Source organism: Echinops telfairi, unplaced genomic scaffold (assembly GCF_000313985.2).
Source record: "Echinops telfairi isolate 266 unplaced genomic scaffold, ASM31398v2 ScPeMD7_22;HRSCAF=79, whole genome shotgun sequence".
Taxonomy (NCBI): Eukaryota; Metazoa; Chordata; class Mammalia; order Afrosoricida; family Tenrecidae; genus Echinops; species Echinops telfairi.
This window is the reverse complement of record NW_022103919.1, coordinates 2339777-2350427: the sequence shown is the minus strand read 5'-3', so window position 1 is coordinate 2350427 and position 10651 is coordinate 2339777. Positions and strand designations below refer to the sequence as shown.

General features: G+C 49.0%; 1 protein-coding gene across 1 annotated transcript in view; it reads right to left on the bottom strand.

Moving 5' to 3' along the window:
- The window catches only part of GARNL3 (GTPase activating Rap/RanGAP domain like 3), a 226405-nt gene that overhangs the window by 20215 nt on the left and 195539 nt on the right, over positions 1-10651 (bottom strand). The window contains exons 23-24 of the mRNA XM_045288510.1: positions 9558-9716; positions 3514-3580 (exon numbers count right to left, since the gene is read on the bottom strand). Coding sequence (XP_045144445.1) covers positions 3514-3580; positions 9558-9716 — 226 coding nt within the window. The remainder of the gene's footprint in view (positions 1-3513; positions 3581-9557; positions 9717-10651) is intronic.

Here is a 10651-nt window from a genome sequence, read left to right as displayed (position 1 = left end):
ACCTGATCCCTGGACCCGTGGACACCTCATGATCACACAGGCTGGTGTGCTGCTTCCATGTGGGCTTTTTTGCTTCCCTGCTAGAGGACTGCTTGTTTACCTTCAAGCCTTGAATGGGTGAGAAGAAGGCCAGGAAAGCTGAACCAAGGGTTTCTTTTTCTATCAAGACAATGCACCCGCTCACTCTTCAAGAGTAGCGAAGGCCATGCCACCTCATCCATGCCACAGCCCTGATCCTGCCCCTTCAGACTTCTTTTCACTCCCCAAATGCACAGAACAAGTGAAAGGAGCAGGATTTGAGTTCCTTGAGGATGCCAACACTGCTGCTTTTAGTGGCGTAAAGGGTCAGAGAGGTAGCAACACCACCCCAGCAGTGCATAGGCCTACAGAGAAGATATGCTGAACCAATAGAATGATTTAAAAAAAAGAATGCAAACAAGAAGCCTTGGGAGGAAGTGGGATAAGTGACGGTCCATTGAACAGACTGAAATGAAGGAGTTGGGTGGAAATGTTAAGGAAACTGTGTCTTAATGTAATGTAAAATAAATTGTTATTTGTGAAACTAATGACCTGCTTGGTAAGCCTTCACCTAAATCACAATTAAAAAATTAAAAAGAAGATATGCTGAAAAACAATAGCTGCACATTTTATTGTTTTTGTTTAATAAGGATTTCTATGATTTTTGTAGTGGTCTTTTTTTATGATGGATTTACTCTCGTATACACAAAATATTTGCAAATTTCAGTTTTCATATATTCCATTTCCTGCCACTTACTCTCTGGAGTAAGTGAAATAGGCTTCTAGGAGGGTCATACCAAGGATTATCCAAAAATAACTGGAATTTTTTTTTAAAACAACCTTATCACCTTCAAAGTACTCTCCATTACACTTAATACATCTGTCAAATCTGCGAGTCCATTCTTGGAAACATTTTTCAAAAGCATCTGTTTGGATGGCTGACAGTACCTCCCTCATTTTTTTTCTTCTATCTCGTCAAATCGCTGTCCTTTCATATCCCTCTTCATTCATGGAAACAAAAAGAAGTTGCATGGAGCAAGGTCAGGAGAGTAAGATGCGTGGGGCAAGAGAGGCATGCTGGGGTTATTTTTGTCAAAAACTGGTGCACTGAGATGGGTGCGTGAGCAGGTGCATTGTTGTGGTGGCAAAACCAGTCCCCCATCTGCCACAAAACAGGCCTCTTTTGTCCCACATAGTTACACAATCTTTTCAGAACCTCTAAATAGAAAGCGTGATTAACAGTTTGACCTGCTAGAATGAACTCAAAAAGCACAATGAGTTGACATTTTTGTCCATTCAGGACGTTGATGGAAGTCCAGAATGAGGTTTGTTATCAAGCGACATTTCACCTTTTTTGACATGAGAAAAACACTCAGACACTTGAATTTCCCCCCATAGTGCTGTCCTTGTAAGGTGTGCTCAACATTGTCCGTTTCTGCGGCATTTTTCCCGAGCAGGAAACAAAATTTCACTGCTGCATGCTGTTCTCTTCAATTGGCCATCACAAAAAACGAGGTTTGAGCGAAACTGCTTTTATGAAAAAAAATTCCCTGTGACCAGAGAGAACCTTCCCAGGTGATGTCACTGGGTGCACTAACTCCGAGAAGGTGCTTGATAATCACCTGGTGGGAAAATGAGTAGCGTGAAAGAAAGCTCTGCTCCACCCAGCACAATTCCGGTTTTTGGGGGTACCCCCTTGTATGTATGTGAAAGTTGGACACTGAATAAGGAAGACCGGAGAAGAATTGATGCATTTGAGTTGTGCTGGGGAAGAATAGTGAAAGTACCATAGGCTGCCAAAAGAACAAACAAAGCTATCATGGAAGCAGTACGCCCAGAGTGCTTCCGAGAGGAAGGGATGGGGAGACTTCGTCTCACGTAGTTTGGACACATTGTCGAGAGAGCAGTCCCTGGAGAAGGACATCGGAGGGAGTCAGCGGAAAAAAGGAAGCCCTCAAGGAGATGGATGGACACAGTGGCTGCGACAATGGGCTCAAGCACAGGACCACTGGTGAGGATGCAGTAGCACTGGGCAGTGCTTGGTTCTGTTGTGAACAGGGCTCCCATGAGTCGAAACAGATCTGAAGGCACTTAACAACGACAGACAGATCTGCAGATAAAATATCAACAAAGCGATCTACTGATGTAGAGTTTCCTTCTTTATGATCACCTTTGCCTCACATCTTGAAAGAGGATGTCAACAGTACAAATTCCCTCATCGATAATGCGCTCTTTAATCAAAATACTAGGCAAATATCAAGGAACATATTTGACCCATATGACACAACTAGCATCCCTATTGCAAATTGATAGGATTCCAGGCTAAAGAAACATGCTTTATTTCTTAGACTGCAGCCTTACCCAGGAAAGAAATTTACTTCTATTAGCACTAAAAAACATTTTTTAATTGAAGTATAGTAATTAGGTTGAAATGTGAAGCAATGCTTAGGGACTCTATCTAATCATACCCTTTGCTCTGCCTACGGCCCCTGCTAACACCTAACCCAAACTAACTCACCTGAAATCCGGACACCATGTTGAGGCTAAGCTCATTAATACCAGAGAAACCGCAAGAAAGGAGTGTACCAGCTGTGGTTAAAGCGCGGTGCTGGAGTCCCCAGAGGCCCCGCTGCAAGTCCTCCCGCCGACCCTGTGAGCTGCAAGGGCTTGAGAAAGGCAGGTCACCTCGACAGGTTGTCTGATTTCTAAACTCAGAACAGGCACCGTGGCTGCCCGGGGCCATCGTGAGAACTAAATAGTCAGTGACCGTAAATACGGAGCACAACACATGGCACACAGTAAGGGCTCCTGGAATGGAAACTGTGTCACCTCCGCCATCACCACTGTACCCTGGACCTATCAGCACCTGGACACCACCCCACCCAGAGGCCTGGGGAGTAAGAGTCCAGGTTGGACAGCAGGTAGGGAAGCTTGTCTTAGACCAGCAGTTCTCAACCGGTGGGTCGTGACCCCTTTGGAGGTCGAACAACCCTCGCACAGGGGACTCCTGATTTATCACAGTAGCAAAATGACAGTGATGAAGTAGCAACGGAAATCATGTTAGGGTTGGGGGTCACCACCACACGAGGAACTGTATGAAAGGGTCATGGCAACAGGAAGGTTGAGAACCACTGTCTTAGATGGTTCCAGGTGTGTAATTCAGGACACAGAACGAATGCATCAGGTAACTATCTGAAAACAACCCCCAAACCCAAACCCTCGCCATTGACTGGACTGTGACCCATAGTGACCCCGTGAGACAGAGAAAAACTGCCCCAAAGGGTTTTCAGAGGTGCTAAGTCTTTCACGGACCAGACGGCCACCCCTTTCTCCCAAGGAGTGGCTGGTGGAGTCTAACCACCCACCTTTTGGTTCGCAAGGGGTCCTTGAATCCCAGCACCACCAGGGCTCCTAAACCAAGGACAAAGCCCTTTACGTTGCCCGGAAGATGTACAATCCATTTAGCAACTGAAGGTAAGAATGTCTGTCACTTACAGTTGAAACACAATAGCAGACCAGCTTCTCCATCTTCATACACATCAATCGCGGCAACAAAGTTAACCTGCAACGATAATGGGCAATGGTAGTGGGCGGGTTGGACGCTGACACTATTCAAAGATTTCCTCAGGTTGCCACGTGCTTGGCGACGGCCCTCAGCCCTCCATAAACTCAGATGTTGGGGAGGGCCATTTCTACCTCATCAGGGCCCATGATGTCACATGTTGGGGGTGGGGGGACATGGCTACAACACGCTGTAGGCATGTAAGAAAAGAAATGCATTCTCTCTCTCTGTGTGTGTCTCCTGGGCAGCTCTCCTCCCTTCATTTGAACTATGGTTCTTCACAGAGCATTTCAGGAGGGTTATTGATGTCACGCTCATACCAACCGTAGAAAAGAGAAGGCGTCATTCTTATTTTACAGAGGACCAGCGCGGGGCTCCGAGATGTGAAGTGACTCGAGGGCCACGGCCACGTTGTGAACCAGGCCACCATTCTTTTCGGTCTTATTGCTCTTGGGCCTTCTTCGCCCAGGCCTTCTTCCACCTCAAACAGGCAGGACGTCTGCATCCGAAGACCACCTAGCCCACCTTCACCTTCCACTTCCTCTCAACCTCGCTTGCAGGCAGGGAGCGTGAGGCAGGGGCCGGGGTGTGCTGGGGGCAAACTCCTCTCTCTGCACCTCAGGTCCTGCAATTGGGAAGACCGCGGTCCTTCCTGACGGTGCCTCTGAAAATCTCCCAGTCCTTTCATTTCTCCCCTTGGGTGCTCAACTCTTACAATTTGTGCTGTTCCCACACCCCTGGGGAACGGCCCTCTCCGAGTTCAACGGCCATTTCTTCTTCCCCCAAAGAGAAGGCCGTTAGCCAAAGCTCTTCTCTGCCCAGTTCCCTGCAGCCTCTGGAAAAGAAGGCATTGCTTCCTGCCTGTCTTCTTGCCTCCCTTCAGAATGTGCTTCCATTTTCTGACTCTTTCCTGGAGTAGAAAAGACCCACTTTCAGAGTTTTGAATATTACCCTGTACTCAAAGGTCCTACGTCTACGCACTCGGGTGCACGTTCACGCAGAGATCACCTGGGATCAGGATCAGAGAGCAAGGCATGGACTCTGGTCAGACAGCCTCCTATCAAGAGCCTAGGCACACCACCTACCAGCTGTGTGATGTGTGGTGCATGGCTTAATCTTTAGCCTTGGATCTTCCTCTATACATCTGGGATGATTACTAATTTCACTGAACTGTAGTGAGAATTCAACGAAACAAGGTGAAGCTTTTAGTAAGGGGGCTGGCATAATTCAGCATTCAACAAAACTGCCGCCTTTCTCTCTCACACAACTAGCTTCCCTTATAAACCGACTCCTTCCTGTTAGCAGAACACCCTCCAGAATCTCAGGGGTCCCTTACTCCCTCTCCTCCCAGTCCAGTAGCATCCTCTTCACAGCAGCGCTTAGATCCATTATCTGTGCCTGTCTACGGAGCCCAAACTCCTTCGGCAGGAGCACCGTGTCTCTCGCCAGCCCCTTCCAGTCTTTGCACTGCACTCTTAAAACAGGTGGCCCACCTAGCCAGCCCTCCGCCTCACGCTCTTACCAAAATGAAAGCTCCTCTTCTGAACAGTCCCCCCACTTGCTAGCCCCACCCCCACACCCCCAAGTGCAGCCCGGAGCCAGGCCTCTGGCTTATCTCTGGGCAGACCCTCCAGTGAAGCCATGCTCTCTCCCACGGGGCATTCACTAGTCTGTAATCCCCTGGCACTGTACGCGGGCCACGAACGATACAGAACTAAATTAATGTAGGGTTCTCTCCTACATTAAAACACAATCTGAAAGGCACATAAGCACTTAAGACAGTATGAAGAAAATCCATAATTATGACCAAGAGTCGTGGGAACTTCAGAGCAAAGGGGGGACGGTGAGGCCCAGTGGGAAAGACTGCTGACTGAGGGAACAAAAGGACTTGGGAGCCAGCACCCCACTATTTTCCCCAAAGCTGTACACCAGAGACCTCTGTCTTAAGAGCCTGCATAGCACGTGTTCCTTACTCTGTGATCTCCCTTCCTTCTTTCCTCCCTCCCTCCCTTCCAGACCTCCTTGTCCCCAACACGGACGCTTCATGAAGACAGAGGCCATGCAGTGTTCTCAGACTCGAGATCAGAGCAGAAGAAACACCCGCTGAATGAATGGGGTTTCAGCTCTGGTTCTTTACAGCCACGTGACTTCAGCCGGCTGTTTCACCTCTCAGGACCTCAGTTTCTTCATTTGCAAAATCGGAGGTAAGAATGTCTACCTCTACAGGTCAAGGTTTCGGTGAGGTAGCTTATATAAACATCCAAGACAGTGCCTACCACTTGATAAATACTTAATAAATGTGAGCGGATAGCTTACTGTATATACTCGAGTATAAGCTGACCTCAATATCAGCCGAGGCACCTCATTTTACTACAAAAACGGCATAAGAAATGTGCTGAAAAACTCAGCTTATACACGAGTATATACGGGCCTTAGCTATGTAGACAGACAGCACCCATTGGGAATAGTCCTGGAGTCCCATCTGTCCCCCTCCAGAGGAACCTCCTCATCTCTACCACTTCAACTAAACCACTTCTTCCTTGGGTAGTCTCACACTGATCTCAGCGAGAGACCCCATGTGTCCACTCTGCCAGGCTGTGAACTTCCAGTGTTATGAGCTTCGTGGCCTGGACTTGCTAGCCCCCGATTCTTTGGGACATGGCGATGGGCGCCACAGCGTGCTGTGTGTAAGGGCATGGTCAGGTACCCTGGATTCCAGACCTGCCTCTGGCACTGACGAGCTGTACTGTAGTCTTGGGAAAATAAGCAACCCCTTCCTGAGACGTCTTTTTCTACCTACATGGGGTGTGAACAGCACTTCCTGCACAGGTTGCTGTGAGCTCCCCACGAGCTAACGCGAATGAAGCACCGGGCACAGAACCAGCACACAGGCGACCACTCCAGGGGCTGTCTATGACCTTGATGAGAGGACTGGGCTGCCGTGGGAAAGGAAGACCTAGACAGGAAGCCCACTGAAGCTGTGTGTATGTGTGTGTGTGTGTGTGTGTGTGGTGGAGGGTGGCGGTGGCGGCGATAGGGGGTGGTCACAGGAGGAGAGAAGGTTCAGACAGGATATCTGCATGGTGACCACAGGGAAGCAGTGAACGAGCATCAAACCTGTCTGCCAAGGGGTTTCAGGGCTATGCTGACAGGGGCGCTGAGCTCAGTAGGCTCCTAAGCTTCAGGCTGAAGCACAGAACCTGCAGGGGTCCTTCTACCTTGCTGGCCTCAGGGACACATGGCTACCACCTGGACTTCTTCATATCCTACTGGGTTTTCTTCAGACTGTTATTAATGCTGACAGTGAGCCCTGTGTGCCTGCCCATCTTCCCCCTGTCTCCCATAACCCTAGAGCTTCTGCTACTGGAGTTCTGGAATAGGGTGTAGACATGGGAGTCTAATTTTTTAAAAAAAATTATTATTTGGGAGTTAACACATATATCATACCATTCCATAGTTTAAGCACGTCAAGTAGAATTGCACATTTGTTACCACAATCAGTTTCCAAACAATCTTTTTCTACCTGAACTCCTTGACATCATCTCCCTATTACCATGCCCCACGCCCCCAAACACTGTACCCCCTTCCTCCCGAACTCTTGCTATAGCACCTGTATCTTCTGTATACCCTTCCTGAGGGTGCGTATCGAGCCAGACCATGATGTAAGAACTAATTGTTCTTAAATTGGAGCTAGGATTTAGTGTGAGCCCCAAACCCATTTCTGGATCTCTCGCTATATTTTTTCTCTAATTTGTTCTTACTTGGAGTTAATACATGTGTTAGATCATTGCATACTTCAATCGCATCAAGCAGAACTGTCCGATTGCTTCCATTATCAGTTTCCAAAGATACTTTCCTTCCTGGACTCCTGACATCGGCTCCCTTTTAGCTCAGGGGTCCGATTTTTCATGTGAGTTTAAGAAGCTCACTGTATTGACATTTTACATTTATAAAGTAACTTATGCCTGTTGTTAGAATTCAAAACAGAGTGAGGGAAACAAAAAAAAAAGTGAAAAGCAGAGATGTATGCACTCCAGCTGACAGAGGTGGACGCTCAGTGGCCAGCCTTCCTGGGCATTGAGCTCTGGCAGAGGGTCAAGATGGGGAGTGGAGTGTAGGGAGAAAGCCAGGGACCCAGCTCCAGTTACCAGGTCTGCGGGGCCTCCCAGAGGAGTCCTTGTTTGGGGCATGAGGCCAGAGCTGGCTGCTAGAGCTGGGGCAGTGGGTCACGGTGGGCCTAGACGTGAACTTGAACTTGGGTTTCAGAATGCAGCACTAAAGCCTGAAACGGCCTTGTCAGAGACGAAAGGAAGACTGGGGGTGGGAAAGCAGGTTAGCCCAATGCCAAGGGTGCCTTGCACCGAGCAGGCAGGCAGGGAGTGTCATCTGAATGAAGCTGAATGCCCCCTAGTGGCTTTTGGCTGTCACCCGCTCCTTCCTGCCTCCTCTGCTCTTGGACCTGTGCAGCAGCTTGGTGAATAGCCAGTCCTGTGCTGGCTGGCTCTGCACCTGACGAGTTAGCAAAAGTCACCTTGTTCAGGAACATTTTCCTTCCTCTCAGGCTTATCTCCCCATTAGACAGTAAATGCCTGGCAGAGGCACCTGTCTGACTAAGCAGACACGCACGGTCAACAAATGCTTATCAGCTGTGTATTTGCTGAAGGAGATACTGATTACATTGAGCCAGGCAGGCCAGGTGGGGGCCGAGAAGCAGCACATTCTCAGTAGGACTCAACTTGGAACATGAGAGCCGCTTGGGGATCACTGAGAAATGTACTCATGGTACAGCCAAGACCAGGGACTCCTCTGGGGCACACACGTCAGTCCTTGGGGAGGCTCCTCAGAAAAGTCCAAGTGCAGACGTGTTTGGGCAGCACCAGGCGACAAAACAAGCAAGACAGAGCCCTCTGGGATCGAGAACAGCTCACGATGAGATGGCCTCCCGATACAGCTAGACTTTTCCTTTTTCCTATTTTTCTACTTCTTAAAATCTCGTTCTAATGGTTCCTCTTCTTAACAGAGTTAATTACCCATTTGCATGGCTACTTAGGTGCGGGAGACACTAATATGAGGTGTGCTTCTTCTAGTCTTGGAAAGCTTAATTGGAAAGCTATCTCACCAATTTGAATGAACGTACCAGGAGGAAGCCGGTTGGGTTGGAAGCTTCATGGGGAGCTTATTCTCCCCGCAGGCCACGTCCCCATTCCTCGCTGTCCTGAGCCCGCATGCTGGTACGGCCTTATGAGAACTCACAGTGGCTGGCTCAACTGTTATCAGGCCTCACCCTGCTTCCCAGCAATAAATGGGTGAGGAGTTCTGTGAAGGGCTAATATCAGCTCTGAAAGAGTCTCCATGGGAGGATCACAGAGCTGTGATCACTGCTCTCCACCGAGTAGTAACGGTCAGACTCTGGAAAGGTCATTTTCAGAGTTTAGGGTAGTCCAGGGCAGACATGAGAGTCTATCCAAATCCCAGGACATCTTTGTGCTTTGGGCAGCTCCGGCCAGGCAGGGGAGACCCTCTCCTGATACTGTCCTCCCCGACTCCTCTAAGGGTATAGACAGTGGTACAATAGCCCCCCCCCACCCCCCAGCCATCTGGTCCCTAAATTCTGAGTCTGCAGGGTGACTGAGCACAACCTTATCCTCCACAGGGATTCCTGGGAGCACAGTGTCCTCATGTACTTATTTATTTATTTGTATTGAACTTTGGGACTCTTCATTTCTCTTTGGCTCACAAGGGTGCAGTGGCGGGGCAAGATCTGAAAAGGCTGGGGGAATGCTTCCTTCCATTGGACCCAATGACTGGGAGCCCTCCAAGTGGCAGCAGCCTACGCAGGCCACCACGCCCTCCTTGCATGAATGAGAAGCAGCCTGTAAGGTTGAGGACGTCCTAATCACGGCATCACAAAGTTCGACGGTACAATCCATCCTGGTCTCCTCAGATTCCCACTTCTCCCTGTTAACTGGCAACGTACCCGGTTGGCCTCCACATGGTGCAGCCTGAAGGCCTCCCCCGTGCTCTCGTTGACCACGTCAAATTGGTGTCGATAAGCCACACAGATGAGATTGTCGCTCTCTTCCGTTGGCCCATCCACTAAAGTCATCACCATGGGGGAGTCGGACAGACATATCTCCTGTTGGGAATGACGACGTAGGGGAAAGGTTAGAACACAGAACAGCCAACTTCTCAAGCCCCACTGCCCAGGGCTCACGTCTCCCTTCCATAAGCTGTCTTCAACGCACCAAGCTTTGTCCACAGCACAGGGTCGAGACCAGGAAACAATGTTATAAAATGGATTCAGCGGCAATGGTCTCCTGTGGCCCAACGGTGTGGTTAAATTGACCCTGTTCTTAAGTTGTTGTTTATTTTATGTTAGAAACATTTATCTAGGCTGTTATATATCCTTCAAACAATTGTTTTTAATATCTCTTTGGTATTCCACGAACAATACATGTCAGTATTTATTTATTTATTTTTCAAGACATACTATTTGAGGCTTACTTACTGGGTAACCAGTCATTCATTTGTGAAGGCAGCAATTCAAACGCCAGCTCCATTTAGTTTCGTTTGTGTAACTGACCCCCCAGCCCCAGAGGTCTGCTGTCTGAACGCTCCCTCAGCAAGCCCCTGGAGGACAGGGCTCCGGAGGGGCCAGTTCAAAGAGGCTTATCAATCTCTGCAGCGAAAGCAGGGGATGGCAGACATGAAGAAATGCAAGCTCTCCAGTGAAGTTCTCTTAGGGTTCCGTGGCTTTTGCAGCTTTTCGTTTGCTCTCAACCAGTCCAACTTAAGTCCCTGGGTCTGATGCTAGAAGCAGCTCTCTTCAGACTCACGTAGCTGCTGGCCGGTGACTCCGAAAGATAAAGCAAGACGCAGCAAGCTCACAGGCTGGTGGGTGCAGAGGTGCACGCCTCCAAGACTGGTGGAAATATGGCAGGGCACCAACAGCTGTCAGGGTCAGGTGGCCCACATGAGCCAACCCTGGAGGCAGGCACACAGTCCCAACAAGCAGGAAGAGCAAGGGGGAAGGGACTTTTTTTTTTATTTAAAGAAAATGGTTTATTCCCT